This window comes from Akebia trifoliata, chromosome 16 (genome assembly GCF_017979445.1).
Source record: "Akebia trifoliata isolate Shusen 1 chromosome 16, ASM1797944v1, whole genome shotgun sequence".
Taxonomy (NCBI): domain Eukaryota; kingdom Viridiplantae; phylum Streptophyta; class Magnoliopsida; order Ranunculales; family Lardizabalaceae; genus Akebia; species Akebia trifoliata.
Window position 1 is genome coordinate 23,547,307 of NC_141390.1, and position 21,708 is coordinate 23,569,014.

A 21,708-nucleotide genomic window follows, 5' to 3' on the forward strand; every position below is an offset into this window, starting at 1 on the left:
TGTTAAGGGAACAATAAATTTTTAATCTTTAGAGACGGCTTGGGCAGCTTGTGCTGGCCGGGATCCCATATATAATTATTTTATACAAATTCGTTTTAAAAGCTACCCCCATTCCAAACTGCTCCCGATTTGATTGGTGATTATCTTTCGTCGTTCAGGGAATTAAATGAGAGACGATAGAATGAATTTTACCAAAAAGTGGGCCTATTTTTTATTTAATAACCGATTTAGACATGCTCCTTCCCATTTTAATTAGTGAATATTAAGATGCCCACAACATTCCCAGATGAACTTGGTTTAATTAGAAAACTTACAACAAAATGACCTAAATATACCCTCATTTTTAATATCTAGGCAAAAAACCCTCACTTTTTTCTCTCCAAAATTTACCATTTTCAAGCCTGTCAACCTTTATGAAAGACCCCAAATTCTTTAACATCTTGTTGAAAATCCCTGGCCTTTTTTATTATTATTACTAAAACACCATCATCCTATACTTCCTAGAAATTAATCTTATCTTGTTATTGAGATTTGAAAATTGGAGTTTGAATCTCAAGGTAGAAGATTAATTGAGGTAAAAAAAATTGACCCTACTAGTTGAAGTTAATGGATTTTGTAATAGAAATAAAGCGTTTTTGGATTGATATATAATAAATATGAAGGTATTTAGGTCATTTTCTTTAGTCTTCAATCTAGATTAAACTGGGGTGTAGGGGTATGTCATGAGTTTGAAAACACAAGGGTGTTTCAATATATTCACCAATAAGGAGAGGGAGAGGGGGGGGGGGGGGGTCTAAATCATAGTTAATGAAGAGAAAAATGCTCAATTTTGTTCTCTCCCAAAGTGAAAGAAAGAGAACAAATTAATTTTAATATTAAGATGATAAAGTTAATTTTCTCTCAATTTATTTTTATTAGGCACCTCAAATAATACAAAATTATTTTGAACGAAATTGCCCCTATAAAAGGATTTGCCTGACAAATATTTTCTCAGCAATTAAACACGCCTTTAAATTTAAATAATCCGGAAACTCAGTGAAAGTCCCAATTTCAAGGTTACTTTATTATTTTAGTCTTAACTTTTGCCCACACGGTTTGGATTAAATAAATAAAAAAATAGGAAGAACGGGACACGATGGGCATTTTACTTTTGAGTCTGATTAGCCTTACTAACATAGTTAGGAACATAGGCCTTATTAAACCTCATCCACCGACAAAAAAGGACTCGAGATTTGAAATGAAATTCCTTGAGATTCATAAATATTTAGAATTATGTCCACACATCTCGAGGCATTTTTTCCTCAATATCTTAGTAAGGAAAGGGTTTCTCTTTTACGTTGATCCTATACAAGTTGCTACTCAGTTTTCTCTCCTCTTGATTTGATTTTTATCCATTATTATATCATGGGATACTTGTGTATTGGATGTTTTAATTTCAGAAATCCTAATTATCTAAAAGAGTCTTTATAGGCCAATTTCGAAAGAAAGAAGTTATTTATCATTTGCACCTTTTAAGTCCTTTATTTTCTTTTTCTCTTTTTATTTGTTCAAAGCTTTGTATGTATTTATTTCATTTTGTTTATTCTCATCAAATCCTATATTCTTGAAATTAAATTTTTGGAAGATGGTTCTATAAATCTGATTCCACAGTATTTAAATTGACTTTTCTAACCTCAACCCACACCTGAGACTCTCCCTCAAATAGATGATTTTAGGATTCTGAATTAATGATGGATATATCCAAGTGTTTAATGCAAAATATTACCTCCAAAGCTTTGAAAGAGGGATTTCTTTCTAAATACCCCCAACTTCAGGTAACTTGGCGGCCCAGTTGGTAAACCTTTTCTCGCAAATTGTGTGGTCATTGACTTAAAACTACCATTTAAAATGTCGAGATTAATGCTTGTAAAAAAGATTGATGTCTATGATTGGACTGAAATATGTCGAGATCAACCATTCTGGATGATACAATGACTGAGATTAGTCATTTGTAATCTTATACCAACGATTTAGATTGTTGAGATTAACACATATAAAAAAGATTGATCTCAACGATTGAATGAAAATAGGTTGAGATCTACCATTTTAAATGAGAAAATGGTCAAGATCAACCATTTGTAGACTTATATTTGACGATTTAAATAGTTGAGATCAATACGTAAAAATAGTCAGTCTCAACTATTTGAATCAAAATAGGTTGAGATTAACCATAATGTTATCCAAAGTGATTATTTCATATACCCCATTGCATATTTTAAACACCCCTATCTTCGACCTCTTGAAAAAAGCCCCGTGGCTAATTTTTATAATTTTAATAGCAATTCGGCTGACCCATAGCTCAATTGGTTTAACACATTGCAAAGCAACTTTGTGATCGTGTTTACAAGTTCAGCCCCTGGCCAATTTTTATACTTTTATTTATTTTTTAGCGATTGAATCTTATTGACAATTGTTTCAAGTTCACCTTACCCCAGTTATGATAAAATAATAAATGATAAAAATGAAAGAAAAGTATTAAATAGGAGATGACACTAATATAAATCAAATAACTGATTCTTCATTGTCAATATTGTAAAAATAATGTATAATTTTATGTAAAATAAATATATAATTCACGTGTATTTTGCTTGTACATAAAAGGTCAAAAACAGTAACATGGTGAGAAATACAAAATTTTCTATTGTGTTTTGTGATAATATACACTAGGAAGAAAGTTTGAATTGGCTAAGATGTACTAGCTAATTCTCTTCCAATTTAGTCCCATTATGAATGGATCTCAAAATTCTGTATGATGTCTTATTTGTTTGTATTAGCAAGTAGCAACTTCTTCTTCTTCTTCCAATTTAGTCCCATTACAATTGGATCTCAAATTCACGATTATGTCTTATTTGTAGTAGCAACGATAATTGGTTTTTTTTACGAATATAATTAATCAGGATTAAACATTTGATGATAAAATTTCGTAAAATTTTACAACTTTATATACTAAATTGGTTCATCATCTAGACATTCGTGTGTGTTTGCATATAGGGTCAGGTTCCGTTGACTCAAGAAATATGACTTAACGAAGGTAAACACCAAATCTAACAATTGAGATATCTCAACAATACATATCCCGATATAGTTATCTCAAATATAAATTTCAACCTTTAGATTTTGTGCTTACACGGTCCGAGATCTTGTGTCTATATATATATATATGACATCGTTCGGTAGACAAAATTCTCGACAACATTTTGTCCTATATGACAAAAAAGTTTCGGAATGGGCTAATTTTTTTTAGGATGATCTCTATGGTGAGGAGACTATCCTTACGAAAAATTAGCCGATTCTAAAACTTCTAACCCTATGAAAAGTGGTTACAAACTAATAGTAGAAAATGAATGGATCACGATTCTTCAACTTGTAAATTGGGGATAACAATTTCAGCATGGGCTGACTTTTTTGTGAGAATGATTCTTTCACCATAGAGATCATCCTCACAAAAAAAATCAGCCCATTATGAAACTTTTATCCCATATAGAAAAAACATGTTGTCTAAATTTTAGAACGTGAGGATGATCTCTATGATGAGGAGATCATCATCACCAAATATCAGCCCATTCCAAAACTTCTAACCCATATAGGATAAAACACGTAATACCTCTCCTTTTGTCTTTTAGTTAAACACATATCTTAGCCCAAACATTGTCCACCACATTTACTTTCCAATAATACCTCTCATTTTATCTTTTAGTTAAAAAGACAATTATATATTAGCCTTTTACATAATAAATACTTGTTTACATAATAAATGCTAAGAAAATTTTAGTCTTTTTATTTAAATATTTTTTTTTTAAATAAATGCATTAACAATCAATGCCAACATAATAAATGCATTTATTAGGGGCATAATGAATTTATTTATCATGTAAAAGATTAACTACTTTGTCATTTTTACTAAAAGACGATATATATAAGACACGGTTCAAGGTACAACAATTGTGACAATGGTATTTTATAAGTTCTTTTTGATAGGATTATTAGTTTTAGAAGGGGCTGGTTTTTGGTGAGGATGATCTACATGGTGAGGAGATCATTCTTACAAAAAAATCAGCCTACTCCAAAACTTCTAACCCCAGGTCAATACTTTCGTAAACCACTTTTCATCCTTACTAAAAATCAGCTCATTCTGAAACTTCTAACTTATACAAGACAAAAACCAGTACCACAATTGTTGTCACTTGAACCATCCCTATATATATATTGATGACAAGGTGTTTAGACCCGTTCTGGTAAAAAGATTAATTTTGAAAAGGGTATCTTTTTTTGCTAAGCGAGAAAAGAATTTAATTAAAGAATAAGGAATCTACAAGGCATATCTTCTGTTTAGACATCAGCATTGGGGAACCTAATTGTTGACCCCAATGACATCAGACCTTCTTTCAATCGGCAAAGAGAGTCAGGAAGAGCCTTATTTGAGAGTAGCGAAAGTAAAGAGGAGGGCTTCACTGATGATCTGGGCCATGCAGTCGTATCCTCTTTGCTTACTAGTTCTGGCTAGCGAGAAGCCAAGCTTCCATTTGCTGGGCATGGGTTTACTCACTCCTTTATAGTGCAGTTTTGTCAAGTATTGTCACAGTCATCCCAAGGTGCGTAAGATGGGGGCCCTTCTCTGAGTAGCTCAAGGAGGTATTGTTAATCAAACCAACCACCGATGAAACTTTTCCCGTGACTTTGGGCGATGCCTTGCCTAACCACCAGTAGGATTTTTAAGGTGGTTTTATTAAAACTATTAGTGGTTTTAGAAAGCCTGTAAAATTGTTTATTTTGTAGTGTAAATCGGAACCATACCTTGTGTCATTGATTTTAATAAACCAATTTAAGAAACCTTTAGAAAACAAGATAGTCTCCCCTTTGTGCAAATTTAATCAAACTTACTTCTTTGATTACTAAACTCACCTGCTCCTCTCTCTCTCTCTCTCTTCTTTGGATCGGCTAGGGTTTACCATATTGATGGATTAGGATCTACCACACTAGATTAATGAGTGCTCAACGTTTTGGTCGATTGCTATAAAAGGGGTGACAATCCATTCTTAATAAGGATTCTTCCTTATTCTAACAATTTATGGTTTTCCAATATATCAACATTCCTTTTGTATAGGCACTAAGCATATGTCTCACCAGGGAGTGATTTTTAGCTCACAACCCAACACCGTTTTGAAATGTGGCACTAATACATAAGTAATAGGAGAGAAATTTCTCTCTCCTGCCCACACTAGAAATCTTAATTAGTTTTGTGGGATGGGATCCACATGGATTATCATATTGACAATCAAACACCACAATCTTATAGATTTCATGACAAACCTCATGGTAAAAAAATGAAAAAAGAAAAAACAAAGTTTTTTGAGTTAATCAATGATATTGAAAATGGACACCTACCGAGCACCCAAATTTAAATTAAAATACATCAATGAAAAATAACCTTTTTTTATATATAAAAAATCATAAAATTTCATCCTCTACAACACTATTGTATTGGATCATATTTTTGAATGTCACAAGGAGATCTTATCATGAAATTTTGATTTTTTTAGTATGAGTAGGAGAGAAAACTTCTATTAATATTGTCATTAGTGCCATATGTCAAAATGGTATTGGCATGTGAGCAAACATTCACTCCTCGCACAGTGGCATACTCAATCAACTCCCTGACGTGGACAAGTTTTGGAACCGAAGAACTATTCACTTTAGGATACACTTTTTTATGGGGAAGTGCAATCATGTATCCTGAGGCTTACAAATCTATGGTTCCCGAACTTGTCATGTTAGGAAGTTGATTGAGTATGCCACCTGGCGAGTCATGTTATCACAACTCTTTTAGGTATTAAGGAACTGGTTAATTAAATCTCTTGTCAATCCAAAGTCGAACCCTTTGTTTCCAATATAGTCTTACTTGGAGATCTTTTTATGTCTCATACCTTATTGATCATCTCATATGATCAACAGAACTTGATTATATTTGTTCCACGAAAGAAGGACCACTTAGCTAAGTGGTAAGACTTTGGGAGGATGTTCTCAAGGTCTTAGGTTCAAACTCCTTTATCCCTTTTTATACTAAAAAACAAAAAATAGCTTGCTCAGCACTCATATATATATATATATATATATATATATATATATATATATATATATATATATATATATATGTTCCATAGTATAATCAAATAAATCATGCTGATCTAATCACATATATTATATAAATAATATAGAAAAAAATTCTTAAGCAAAATCCTTTATTAATGAAGAAATATATTATTTAATGATTTTGTTAGTTTTTTTTTTATAATGGTAATGAAGCTGGACTTGGATCCACCACCTCAAAATTGACTATGGCAAGGTATTTGTTTCCATCAATGAATTGGTATTATAATAGTGATTCTAACCAGTTGCAAAGTCACCGCTGTCAAAAGATAGATGATCTATCGTTTCGCTACCTTGACTTCTTTTCTTCTCAATATGTCCGACATCATGAGTTCACCTAACTTGAATAGAATTTATCCTCTAGATGTTTTTTAGCATTGTAAATGACCCAAGCTCAAATATTTGTAACCCCAATGGGTAGGCCTAGTAGCAAGCCGTGCATTGGACAAGTACATGAGGTAGGTCAAGTGTTCATAACCCCATGAAGCAATCAATTTCTTGAGGCCACTCTCCAGGGTCAGGTTGACCCTTGACTCAACTTGTTGCATGTAGGATTTTCTGAGGGGGTAGTGCCTGTGAGTGTGGGAGTAGTCCCATTCGAAAGGTGGGGACACCCATGATATAAAAAAAAAAAGCTCAAATATTTGTGTAGAAACACAATTGTTCATGATCCTCGACCGGAGGACTGCTTATAGTCATTTTTCATCATGTTGAAAGCCATTTTTCTTTTCATATCATATTCTCTCTTGTAGAAGCGGAGAATTTTCCACTTCACAATTTAACAAAGATCGAAAATTCAGCTAGAACCCCTCTTAAACCAGCTCCAATGGCGAAACCCTTGATAGAAGCTATGATGGTTCTCCAAATCCTTATTCGAATTCATATAAAATCTAGGAAATGAACAAAAAGATGAAAAACATCATTATCTCCATGAAAACCTCTATGACATCCGACGCAAGGAGGGGACATTGAAGAGAATTTAGGGTTTCAAGAGCGTTAATACAGATGAAATGTACGAGAGTTGCAGAGAAAGAGAGACGGAGATGAAAAGAGCCTCGGAGCAACTAATTGGATGCTCGTAAGGTGTCATTAATGGTGACTGCCACTCAAAACCTAGAAACAAACTCAATCCAAAACGAAAACGAAAATGTGAAGAGGAGATGAGATGAAATTGATACAGAGAGAGAGAGAGAGAGAGACCTATTAGAAGGGAAGATTTCTTCCATTAACATTGAAACCCTAGATGTTGAGGAGATGAAATGAGCTTGATACAGAGAGAGAGAGAGAGAGAGAGAGAGTGTGTCTGTGTGTGTGTGTGTGCGTTTTTCACAAAATCTGATGATACAGGTTGAGAGAGGTTTTTCGCAGGGAGAGAGGTCTTTTGCGAAAAAATTTGTTAGTTTTTGCGCGCAGGCTGTGTTGTACAGTGGCGCTATTTTGGCCATCGCTAAAAATGCGTCGCTAAAAACTATTGTTTTTGTTGTGTGAGTTGTCAATGGGCTTGATAACCAAATAGTGATGATAAAACATTTTTTTTTTCCCGAAAAAATTAATTATGCCTCTTAATCTTCTTTGTTATGAATATAAGAGAAATAAATCTAGAATTTTATTTTGGTTGAACTCTTTAGAATTTTTTAACATTATAGTTGTACTAATGAATCATAACTTGCCACCCTTGCGAATGGGGTTCATTTTAAAGTGGTGAACCATGAACCCAAACTCGAATTGGCGAATCAGATAACATGATATAGAAAAAAAAAAAAAAACACATGTTTTGATGAATATTTGCGATACCTCCTGCCTTTTCAAACTAATGGCATGCCCCTCTTGACAACGGTCTACTCTAAATTACTAAAAGAAATAACCTAAAAGCCTCATCTTCAACCTCTTGCCAAAGTCCACTGATTTTTATCCAACAAACCCACCATTATCTTCATTCAGGAACTCATCTCAACAATAAAAATCTTTTCCTTCAACCATCAAACCTCATGAACAAAATATGATATTTGAAAAGTAAAAGAATGTTGGATATTTCAGTAAAAAAAAAAGACAAGGGCTTTCTAAAACATGTCGGAGATGATAGATTTAAGATGAGGATGGATTGGATATATTGAGATACTTTAGCAGAGAGATGATAACTTAATTTTGGCAAAAGAAAAAAACAAAATCAAGGGTTTTTTACTAGAGGTTGGTGATGAGGCATTTAAGTCATTTTATGTAAGTTTTCACAAAAGACTGAGGCCAAAGGGGACATATCATCATAGGAAAACTCAAATAGTCTCCCAAGAAAAATGCTAAGAGTGACTTCGTGTAACACTGTGCTGACACGGAGGTGTGCTCAGAACCATAGATGCTTTTCACTTGTATGGATGTGGATATGTGCTTAGAACCATAGATGTTTTACCTCAACATACGAGTGAACTATCGTGACATGAGCCGTGAACACAGACTTGAAAATGACACAAAATTTGTGGGTTTGAGTTATAATAGTGTCGAGCCATCTAACATGATAATTAAATGGATCATGATTAGGTTAGGGATGTCAACCTGCGTAACCCATTTTGGCACTTTTAATTATAGACAATTAGCATAAAAAATCCATAGGTTTATGGAAATGGAAAAAAAAAGGCTACTTTTTTTATTTTATAAATACTCAGAATATGGCTATTTGCTACGATAACTCATATGTTGGATAGAAATACCCTCACCTACAATTTCTCTAATAAATCTTTAAAGGAAATCTTCTAAATTTTAACTTCCTCCCTGTTAACATTTTATACCATTGAAATTGAGATGGATTTGTTCTTTCTACCCAAACCTACCAAAAAGCCTTTTGAATTCACCAAAGAGACTATAGATTTAAGGAACAATTGTAGCTCTCCTCTATTTCATTCATTTTTTAAATTATTTATATATTATTATAATCTTCATATATTTTTCGTCTATAGTTATAAAAAGGAAAAGTGGTAGCAAAAATATGAATTTTTTATGTTTTTGTTTATAAAATTTACCCAGTATCAAACCTTAACGTTGGAATGTACGTATTATAGAGTTGAGGTTCAATGGTACTTAGTGTCAAACCTCGACAAAATTGTCAAATAGAAGTTTTTGTATGTGAAAAATGTCCATGGCGTCGTTCTTCAACAATAGGTATTGTTGAGCCTCGACTCTATGATACGTACATTCCAGCGTTGAGGTTTGACATTGGGTAAATTTTATGCGATTCCATAGACCAAACAAAGAGATTATGCGATTTATTATGTTGCTTTGAAGCGGTGTCAGGCATTCCGATAAACACAATGAAAAGTAAGATATTCCCGGTAGGTATGGTTAGATGCGTCACTCTTCTTGCGATTTTGTTAGGATGGAAGGTGGGCAGTTTACCTTCTTCTTATATGGGGATTTCATTGGGGGCTCCATATAGGAGGGTGATGATTTTGGACTTGACAGTAGAAAGAATAGAAAGGAAATTAGTGACATGGCAAACTAACTATCTTTCCAAGGGGGGTAAATTAACTTTGATTAAAAGTGTATTGTCTAGTATCTCAGTTTATTTTCTTTTTTTTACTCTCAATGTCCCGAAGTGTGAAAACAAGGCTATATAAGTTATTTCGTAATTTTATATGGCATGGTAGAGATAGGAATAAAAAACATCACTTAGTAAATTGGAAACAGGTGTGTTCAGATAAGAAGCACAGTGGCCTCGGTATTAGGAACCTCAGGGCAATGAACATGGCTTTGAAAAGGAAGTGGCTTTGGAAGGTTGAGATTGATGGGAATAGCTTGTGGAGACAAGTTGTAGAAAGGAAATACGGGTCGAATTAGACAGAGTGGGAAAGCGGACCGGTGAAGCATTCCCATGGATGCGGGATGTGGAAAGGCATCATGAAAATCATTCCCTTATTCAAGATGAGAATCAAATTCAAAGTGGGTCAAGGTAACCGGGTAAGATTTTTGGAAGATATCTGGTGTGGCAACTGTTCCCTATGGCCATAACAACCTGATGCACTTCGGCCCCCCGATTGGGGGGCCTACGTTTGCGTAGTCTCGCACCTGAATCAATCTAAACGCTGATTGATTTTATTCATCCCATTGAATTTGGGAGAGAAGGAGGGTCCGAAGTCCTCCAAAGAAAGAAAAATGAAAGGAGTTGCATGCAACTTAAACAGCCAACGGTTGGCTTTTATAGAAGAGCATAACCCCTGGGGGCATTAACTGCCATCGCAACTTACCAGACACAGTCAAGACAAATCCCTTTCCACAGCAAAAGCAAGTATCGAACGAACTGCATTACGGTAGCATTATATAAACTTACCACCAGTTTTATAACATCATCGCCCTTGTAGATACACGTACATCAGGCGTGTCAAGAAACCAGTATGTAGTTGGTGAGTTGGCCACATTCAAAGAACAAAATGGACAATTTAGAGCCACCGTCAAAACTATGGAGTACAAGTTTGATGTAAAGTCTTTGCATGATATTAGATGTAATAATGGTATCTGAAACAAAATTCATTAAATCTTATCTTATCATTGAACTTTGAATGTTGAAGAATATAAAATTTTGAGGGTTACAGATTGTTAACTTATGGTAGACATAAGGATTTAACTTTAGATACCAGATGTTGTCTTGGTTGGGTTTTTTATTATTTTTTTTACCATGTGTAGGATTCAAATCGTGAAATTAATAATATAGAAAAATAGAATAGTTGGGGTATAAAATGAAGGGCAATAGAGTGAAAGCCGCCACATCTAAGGAGTCAATAAAAAGCTAGGGAAGATGACCGATCAGGGGTAAGGATTAGTGGCTCCAAAAGTCACTGTAAAATGGGCTGCAAGGATATTAGCAATGGAGTGTGATCTAGAGTTACCATCCCAAAGAGAAATTGACTTAACTTTCCACAACACTGACACTTAGGTGATGGTGTGCTAGCTATGAGTGAGTATGGATTCTTAGATTTAGCTGTATAATGATGAAATAACAAGAAATCAAGAAGAACATAAGAGATTTACTTGGTTAAACTATGCCTACAAGCTATTTTGAGAATGAGTTTTCCAATCCTACACTGTCTTTCCCTTTGAGAGTATTTTGTATCTAGGATCAAGAACAGGGATAATTTGTGGTTCTATCACAACACGTCATTCCCCTGCAACACCCTAAGAGTCGTCCGTTACCGTTAGAAAGTAACCATGGTTATTTTTAAACCAAACTACACTTAAGACCCAGACACTATAAATAGAGTTTTAGGAGAACTATTTAAGAAGCCAACAAGCACCAGTCTCTCTCTCTCTCTCCTACTTTGGTTTTATGAGTAGTAAATAATTATTATTTTATTTCTCGATTTTGTAAGTATAATTTTTATTTTTGAGTATTATTTCATAAAATAAGAAATGTTAGTGTTTATAAATAATGCTTGTTCGAAATGCAAATCATAATTTTCATTCTTATTCCAACATTTAACAAAATTGAGTTTGGAACTCAAAATTTTCAAAAATGATTGTCAAATTTTGGTGAGTCTCTTGAAAGGGACATTTGAAGTGACTGCTCGATATTTTTCTTTTTCAATAAAATCCTTCATATATTTTTTTCATGTACATACAAGTCTTCATATAATAATTCATTGAATAAAAAAAGAAATTAAAAATGTTGGATCCAAATTTTCTAGATTTGTCGAATAAGGGATATACCATTAGTACACCAATTTGTGATTCCGATGAATTCCGTATGTACGTACATATTCAAGATCAAGAAATGGCCAAGGAACCGAAGTCACGATTGGACCGAATGCCCATTCATGCATCGGGGTGAAAAGGTTAAATGTTGCGATCCACGTAAATTCAATTACTCCGCGGTTGCATGTCCCCACTATCGTTTTTGTTACATCTTGCAAGGTATAGAACCCGTATGTGTAATGCTGGGGCAAATTGTCAACGAAAAGTGTTTCTTTGCACATACACAAGAGCAACTTCGAGCCGGGGTCAAGAATAAATTTCAATTATGTTATTGTGCTTGTAGCAATGGATCAAAGGTAGGAGAGAGAATCGAGGATGGATTGGATTGTAAGATTATGATCGCATGCTGATTAAAAATGAGAATTATGAGCTTCGGTGCCTGCACATATCCACACTAATTTTAGTGAACCCATGATTTGTAATACAACATCATTGAAGTGTAAAGTAGCACACGGGGGTTACCTTATCCATAATTCTAAGTCTACCATTTTTAGGCCCATCGTGACAGCCATGAACATCAAGGCCAACTTCATAAGGCTCTTCATCCACGGGATGCATAGCTTCCATGCATGCTTTTATCCCTGCCAGCAGAAAGTCAAGTTGCATAAATACACAGGACAATTAACAATGCATTTGAATCATTAACACCAATTAAATGGTCAATTCTTGTCATAAAAGATTAAACACAATTTTGACTTAAGAACAAACGATTCAGTCCTCCCTTATTGTTCCATCTTTTAGTTTCTCAACAGGGATTAGTTGGTGCTGTTAAAGTACTACACATGTTTAGTAAAGCCCATGAAACAGAATATATCTGTCCACTAGAAATATCAGGATAGAAAGGTTTGATGAAAAATGCCAGGTACAATGACCAAGATAAAGTAAAAGGAGAGCTTACAGTCAATTTTTAAAATCCATCTCCCATTCAAGATGGCCATAAGCAATTTCAATGTCCTACTGCAAGCACCCATCTCATCAGTGGCTGCAATCACATGGGTGGCATTTGGCTTCCAGATTTTTGAAACAGTTGCACCAGTTATTCTTGCAAACTTAGACAACAAATTCTGCACAATAACAAATCCCCAAGTAACAAATCAACATTTTTTTTATAAAAAATTGTTTGTAGACACAAACTGAGCTAATGAACAATAAACATATGCAGCTCTTCATGTTTCATAAGGCATACCTTCTCTGCAGAAGAAAGAGCAGATCCACAGAGAACCCATTCATTAACTGTATCAGATGATGCTTCCCAGACCTTACTGGATTGCTGGCTGGCTCTGGCAAAATAATAATAATACTAAGGGAAATTTACCCTAAATATAACACCACCCGAAGATTTGTAAGAAAAACATGCTGTTGAATGTTGATAATACAGGAAAGGAAATACATCAATTGTTTACATCTAAAAAACTACTACAATTGAGATGGGTCAATTCAGCTGATCCTTCAAGAAAAGCTATCCAAGTTATCTTTTCTCTTCAATTACCAATGTGAATGCAAGAAAAATTGGGTCAAACACTCTAATTCCATAAGAATGCAAGAAAGCTTATCAATTCCAAAAATCTGGTATCAGCTGACCAAGAAAGTTATGAGCAAGCTGAAGATTCCAAGGACCATAAACACTTAAGGTGTATTGAACATTAGGAAAATGTAAGGAAAAAAAATAAAATCTAAAGAGTGGAGAAAATAAAATTCAGAAGAACATAGGAAATAAATATCAAAGATCCAAGTATCAGAAATCTAAGGACTTGCCAAAGCAGCACAAATTATCAACAAAAAGGATAAATTCTAAACAAGGAGATTATATTCTGACCAGAGAATATAATTTCCCAAAATTAAAAATAACTTACAGAACAATAGTGCAACACATTCTCAAAGGTTAAATTTATTAAATAATATCACTTTGTTTATTTGATTGAGTTTCAGCCATCTCATCGAAGACCTCAACCATTGAATTTTACAAAGGCTTTGCATGGTGGGACCAAACAAACTGAAACTTTCTGTGAGTTTGAGAGCTCAATCCTTAGGTGTGCCCCTCAGTAACTGATGGCCTCAACTTGAGAGGTCAAGGAGGGGTACAAACTTCGTAGAACCCCATAACCAAAGACATTCAACCCTATGACATTGAGGCCTCTGTCTAAGGGTCTGACCTCATTGACATAAATTCTAGCCTGTTAGCCCAAATCCCTAAATGTGATTTTAGCTTAATCTTGGTCTTGAAATTCTAGCCTATGAGCACAAATCACTACTTATGAGTTAAAGTCATACAAAAAATCCTGGCCAATATGCCTAGGTCAATTCAGGTTCTTAAAATCTCAAAATGTGTAGCGTAGGCCTGACCTATCAAGTCAGGATGTATTGAAGACCGTAATTTGAGAGGTTGGGATGATTATGGATTTATAGTTTTGTACTGACATGAAGACCTTGTGTTGTGAAACACTAACAGCCATATAAAACAAAAGACTTAGAATAAGGAGATAGAAATCGTGCCATTAATACCTGAATATGCATAGCCAGCATATCGCCTCGTAGATCTTCATCATCTTTCAGGATGTAGAGCTTCCATGGAGTTCCACTTCCAAGTGGGAATTGCGGGTGTTCCAAGAGACCATCTTGGGTTCTCGAAGGATTTGAGGACGAATGACCCCTTTGTCAATTTGTGTGTTGCAGCTCAAATGGTTATTGAATGTTGAATCATGGACGAATGACTTGAAAATCCTATTACTAACATTTAAAGTACCCATAATTGAAATACTAAAAGATACTAGCAAAACAATCATTTTCTACAAGTCAATCTAAACAAGAAGCGAAGTTCCAATACGGTGGTGAATAAGAATTTGGCCAAGTTAGTTTAAACTACAAGAAAGCATACAAAGTTAAAGATTCAAAAGAACTAGATAATACATTAGAGTTGTAGAAGAGCTGTTTGTCCCAAGGTTCCCATTAGACTTTGATCTTTCATTTGGAAATTTCTGTGTAGTGTGAGTTGGACTAGAGCACAAGAAAATTTTCCTGCAACAAGCCAAAAAAGTTGCAAACAATAATTAATTCGGTGCATGAAGGAAAAAAGGGAACGTGAAAGAAATTGGGTGTTCACATAGTCTGCCCTCATTGGAGATGCCCAACAAAATAAGTACTGTATGGACTGATACGTCAATGGTTTCTGCTTGAATTCATCCAATGAGAGCGGCCAGAAAAACATCTTGTTTCTATCTGATTAACCAAATTCAACCCCATGTCTCAGACTTTAAAACTGAATTATCTGAAACAAGAAAAAAAACACAATTCTTTGGACAAACAAGAACACCTGCTATATGGAACACCAGCCGAGAGCTGCCCCCTTCACGCACAACTGCTGCACTTGAGCTTAGCACCCCTTGCAAGCTCTGCCTCCAAGTAAATAACAGCCTCACCGTCAAAGTACACTTGGGGTGCCCTTCATTCTCAAACATTTTCATAGATGTTCATCAATTAGGAAGAATTATGATAGACTAAAATCTAAAAATGAAAACGAGAAAAAACAACACACACACACAATACACACATGGCTCCCCATTTTTCCTGTCATTATCATAACAATAAATATTATTAATATTTGAGGAGAAACTCTATGAAAGAAATCTGAGACATACCACTCAATGCATTTTTAGTGGACGTGCAAGACATTGGGTCGGGTTAACACATCTTCAACTACCGGCTTTCCATTGTCATAATGCAACATTGGTCCAGAAGCCTGGAAGTTCCCATCAAAACCACAAAATGGTGAAAAGAATATCCAAAGAAGACGTGAGCCACTAACCAAACATTGCATAACACACAAATAAAATGTTCTATTATCGAAAATGTAAATATTAGGCCTCACCCAAATGCAACAACTTTTAATAACTGTAGTAAGATATATGAAAATGCTTGCAAGTTGAGATACAAATTATCACCTCAGACAGTCTAGAGGACTGGCAAAATTCACATACGACAGCTAGATTTGCACCAAAATGTGGTCTACCAGGATCGGGCTCAGCTCCAAACTTAGACATTGGTAAATTTTCAGAATCCAAACATGTGGACTGAGCATTAATGGCACTATTTATAGCCTTGCCTTGAAGTCCATAGTCCAACTTTTTTCTCTTTGCTTCTCTGAGATGCTCCTCTTTGATTTCGGCGATGGGTGTCCTATAAATCTTTGAATTTGTAGCATTTTCCACTTCCTTCATGATTGTGCCATTTGGTATTGATCTCTTGACACTCTGCATATATATATTTAAATCCATTCCAGCATTACAAATTGAAAGCCGACAGGAAGTTGAAAATAAATGTTGTCAAAGCACGATAAGATATATGCTAATTAAGATGTTTTGGACAGGCGAAGGAACTATCTTTTTTTTTCTTTTGGATCGATCAAAGAATAATTGAAGTTAGGAACAAGTAAATTACATTATCTTATCAAAGTTCAAAAAAAGTGCTTTTAATAATAAGTGAATGAGTTTGAAAATCCAGCCAGCTGTAAAAACAGGCTCATGTTTCGAGTAGATTTTTTCTGTGAATCCCATAAATGCCAAGTTTCCAAACAGATCATAAGAAAAAATACCCAATGGGTAGCCTTATAAAGAGAAAGGCTCGCAAACACTGAGCATTTTTAAGCAATAAAAGTTTCCAAGAATAAAATAATGATAAAGGATAGTAGAATAATTATCAAAGGTAATTAAACAAATCTACAACTATGGAGAAGACAAAAGTGATGCTCAAAGCTTCATATGTTAAAAAATATATAATGGCGAACATGGAGAAACTCATCATATGATAAATAAGAAGTCTGAGAAACATCGCATTACAAAAGTTCAATAAGACATGAAGAGACTAAGAGACACAAGACCAATAACCTTTTTCACAAAACAAATTTTTCCTTATTTAAATATTGACTAAATTAAACAAGGCCTTAGTGAGTGTTAATGGATAGTTTAGTACTGTTCAGAATACTTCTCTTCCATCATCCACATCTCACATAAATGATTGAATGTGCACAATCATGCTCTATAATGAGTAATTGTTACTCTCTCTTAATAATATAAGAAATTTTGCTAAAGTACGGAGGTCAGTGTTTCAATTAGACCATCAATATGGTGGCTAATCCCATCCAGTATTTAAAAAAAAAAGGCTTATTTCCCAATGAGGACAAAACATAATGTACTTAAATCAATATGGTCAAACTGTAATGAGAAGACTTAAAAGGTTTTACATCCACAAAGTTCTCACAAGAAACATACTACCCATGAACCAGTCCAAACATTAGGTGCATCACAAACATATAATAGATTTTCAAAAGAAAATATGTCCCAATTAAAAAATAAATGTACAAGCTCACTGCCACGATCACTCATATCGTCATCCAAATCCTTAGTTTCACCAAAGGATGGAGGGCTATCAGGTGATGTGCGTCACTTGATTCCAATCTATTCCCTGATTTTGATCCTCATTGTAATGTTTATCTTTTGTCCAAAAAAACAATGATGGTGGAATTTGTTCACCAACTAAACCTTCTTCTTTGCTTCCCATTTTCCCAAACGCTTTGACCTCTCCACTCTCTCTTAGCATTCAAGATCTCATGGGCCTTTCAAGTTTTGATGGACAAAGAGAAACCTAAACTCGTTTATTTCCAGTCGCCCCAATCATTTCATTGCTTAATTTGTCATCCTTATCTATCTTTTCTGAAGCCAAGCATTGGTTTGAAGCTTTTGTTTTTCTCACATCTACAAAAATGATTACAACATGAGAAAGGGAACCAAATCACCCAATGAAATACAATGTAATTCAAATTTACAGTAATTCTAAAAGGAAAGCTTCCACATAAGAGCAGAAAAAGGAGAATACCAGGAAGATCAGCTTAAAAGACCTACAGAGAGTGGTTGGCCGAAAAAGCGGCATCCATACTTTTATAGATGCTCACCATATTTTCCATGTGAAGAGCTGATCTCAAATCTGCAAAACCCAAAACTCAAACCACTTGATATATATATACACAATTTAGATGTAATCAAGTTTGCTCTACCTTGATTGACATAAGATGATTTACAGACCAGACAATCTGATGTGAACCCCTTTTGAGTCCGGAATGCATGACCTGCATACAATTTGACCCAGATCAAATTAGAGCACAAACAACATAACATTAACATTGACTATCCACATTTCACAGACCTAGATTAAATGAAAGCACAAAGAAATATAAAATTGACTACCCACCAAAAAAAAAAAATCCCCAAGTTAAGATCAAACAATTTAAAGACCCATACCAAATTAGAGCACTCAAACAGGCGTAAGATTTTTGGGTTTGGCGATATAAAATCACCATTCTTTTGTTTCTTAATGTTAATGGATTTTGTCCAAGGGTATTTTGGGTAATGTCATTTCATTAGTTTATGAGAAACAAAAGGGGTTCCTAGATGGTAGTTATTGTTCATAAAATGAGCTTCTCTAAAATGAGATTTTCTCTTTATTAGAGAGTGTGAGAAAACATTGAGTTTCAATGTATGTATTTTTCTTCTCTTGTAAAACCTAAATGCTCAAGGTTGTTGAGGGTGATCTTCACATTGTAGTCACGGGCTTGTGACAACGGGAGTGAGACCGATTTCTTTATTTGGGTTCTTGAAAGAATTGGATGTAGAAATTTGGTGGGTTTCACCAGAGAGTTAGAAGTAAGTATAAACCTCCTTACTTGTAAATTGTAATTTTTTCCTTGAGTAGTGGATTTCTACTTGCCGGCTTGCCAGTAGACGTAATCTCATTGCGGGTGAATCACATATATCTTGTGTTGTGATTGTATTCTTTTCTTTACTTTCTTTATTATTTGTTTTTGCTTTGCAACACATTCTTCGGGTTTGATTGTTGAAATTAATTGCTTGGATGTTAAACAGGATTAGTTTCAATGGTCGGGTTTCTGTGTGTGGCTAGGGATCTAAGCCACAACAAACACTAACATTAACTACCCACATTTCAATGACCCGGATCAAATTAAGACACAAAAAAACATAACATTGACCAACCACTGAAAAAATCTCAAATTGAGAGGAGACATTTTCAAAGACCTGGATTAAATCAAAACACAAAGAAACATAACATCGAATAATCACTAAAAGAAAAAAAAAAAAATCAGTTTAAGATCAAACAATTTCAAATACCTAGACCAAATTAGAGCACAACAAGCGTAACATTAACATCTACTACCCACATGTCAAAGTCCCAGACCAAATTAAAACATAAAGAAGCGTCGGGTTGATCAATCACTAAAAAAAATTCCAAATTGAGATCGAGCATTTTCAAAGACCCAAATCAATATTTCTTATTGGTAAGCCTGTTTTCAATGAGTTCAGTATCTCAGTGCTGGCGGGATTTGAACCCAGTTCTCTGGATCATCACTCAAAGACTTTACCAACTCAGCTAGTAGGCAGGTCTATGACCAAAATCAAATTAAAACACAAAGAAACATAACATCGACTAACCACACACCGAAAAGAAATAAAATCTTAAGTTAAGATCAAACAATTTCAAAGACCCATATAAAACTAAAACACAAAGAAGCATAACATGGACTACAATAAAAAAAAATTCCCAAACTGAGATCGGAAAGTTTAAAAAACCTAGATTAAATTAAATGTAAAAAAGCCTAATATGGATTACCCACTAAAAAAAACCAAATTGAGATCAAACAATTAAAAAATACATAAATAAATAAGACTTGCAGAATATATGATTGCATGGAAGCAACATTGGACGGTTCAGCAGGCTCAAGCTGTAACAGCAATAAAAAAGATGAAACAAAATAACACAAAAATGGACTAAAATATGGAAACCCTACATTCAATCAAAGAAACGAACCATAAGGGACATTTGAGTTCCAAACCCATTTTCTGAAATGGAGGACCCAAGGATTGAGGAATCAAGCATGGCTCGCTGACTCCGCCATGACCAAATTTGGGTTCAAAGTAACCTCAATCACAGAAGGAGAAGAACCAGGACTCTCTCTCTCTCTCTGTCTCTCTGTCTCAGTTTCTACAACTAGAGTTGACGTCAGTTATAGCGAACCGTTTCGCAAAAATCATAGTCCAATCCGACCGGACAGACCAGACCGGATTTAAGTTAGTGGACGGGTATCTCTAAGTTATAGCCGTGTAGTTTGGGTTTAGCTGTGTCAATGGGTCGGTTCCGGTTCGGTTCATAAGGAATTTAGAATCATAACCATGATATTTAATTTGGTTCCGGGTCCGGTTCCAAAATAAATGAAATCGGAACCGTCAAAAATTACGGGTACCCATTGATTTCGATTATCAAGAATCGAATGAGAAAAAAATATTTCAAATCATTTTTTTTTTAAATTTCCTTTCAAAATATTAACATATTATCAACAAAATTATTAACTTAGTTATAATTTGTTATACTAAAATTACAAATTAATGGTTTTTTTCAAAAATAAAAATTTATCTTTGTTAAAAGTAATAAATTTTTTGAAGAGTAACCCATTTTAAGATCCAATCGATAATTTATATGAAAAATTAAATAATTTTATATAAGATTCATTTATTTTGAAATAAAAAAATACCTTAAATCATCTATAGTATGGAAAGAAATGACAAAATAAATCGGTTCCGGTTACACACGGGTACCCATTGGATAGAACCTAACGGTTCCGGTTCCTATCAATTCAGTTCCATTTTAGACCCGACTCTAATTTGTACCAATAAAAAGGGATCCAAAATTGGAGTTTTCAATTCCAATTTCAGGGCGATTTCGATTAAATGGATACCCATTGACACTCCTATTTAGGTGATGGTTCGATGACGATATGTGTCGGTATGACTGTCTTAGTTTTCTTCTGCTTTTCTCAAAAAATGTTATTAACGGGATAAATGATGGTGTAATGTCTTTTAGAGTTGAGATTAGAAAAACACTTTCTTTACTAATTTGGGTAAGATTTCAAGTCTTTTTTTTTTTTTAAAGATCAACATGGTTAAGGTAGACCCAGACCAACTACAACCTCATGAAGAGAACAACTCTCTTATCTTGAGCTAAACAAGCAATACGATTCAAGGAAAATGAACCATTGTAGGAGATTTTTGATAGGGAGCACAAGGTAAAACACACTCCAAGGAGTGCTCCAACAATCATTAAGGACATTAACCAGCATCTTGGAGCCAAATTGAACTCGAACGCTAAGGCACCCTTTGGCAATGCACAAGGCCCTCAAGGATTGCTTGCATCTCATGGGAGAGGACTGAATTAAGGGTATCATGGCCTGCTATAACAACAATCACTGCACCATCTTAATCACAAATAATGGCTCCATAGCCACCACGAGAACTCAAGTACAAGCCATCTGTATTGAGAGCCTAAGTTCCACATTCTGATTTCCAGCCAAGATCAATATACTTTCCTTTTGTGGACAAAGCCCACTTGAAGCTGCCAAGCCTACAATAAGCGACGATTGTAGTTCGAGTCTTCGATCTCCACTAAGTGATCTTTGAAGTTGATCTTGACATCCTCTAAGATCTTGGAGAACACAATGGCTGGGTTGTTAAACTTGTTTTGATAAATCCTATTGCATCTTTCTTTCCACAAGTAATAAATGAAAGCACAAAAGATGACTTGCTTAAGTCTTTTAGTTGTCGAATCTCCAACAAAGTGGTTGGCTGCCCATTGAACGTCTTTTGCCCAATCACCTGGGACCCGGATGATCAAACATCTTTTTAAAATTTCAGTGTTGGGTGTAGTGGTCAAGGCCTCTCTTAAAAAAGGAAG

At 34.7% G+C, this 21,708-nt stretch overlaps 1 protein-coding gene across 44 annotated transcripts in view; it reads right to left on the bottom strand.

Moving 5' to 3' along the window:
- Window positions 1–20,038, bottom strand: part of LOC147382956 (BRCA1-associated RING domain protein 1-like) — an 83,246-nt gene extending 63,208 nt beyond the window's left edge. For 3 of the 44 annotated variants that reach the window (XR_015173184.1, XR_015173185.1, XM_086427047.1), the window contains exons 1-10: window positions 19,792–20,034; window positions 17,966–18,037; window positions 17,788–17,895; window positions 15,858–17,666; window positions 15,555–15,655; window positions 15,230–15,358; window positions 14,422–15,135; window positions 13,106–13,199; window positions 12,818–12,983; window positions 12,382–12,500 (exon numbers count right to left, since the gene is read on the bottom strand). Coding sequence is in view for 37 of the 44 variants with exons in the window: in XM_086427047.1 (XP_086283173.1) it covers window positions 12,382–12,500; window positions 12,818–12,983; window positions 13,106–13,199; window positions 14,422–14,465 (423 nt within the window). In the remaining 7 variants the exon portion in view is untranslated. The other 41 variants (XR_015173183.1, XM_086427011.1, XM_086427031.1 and 38 more) reach the window with 40 other exon arrangements.
- Between the last annotated feature and the right edge of the window lie 1,670 nt (window positions 20,039–21,708).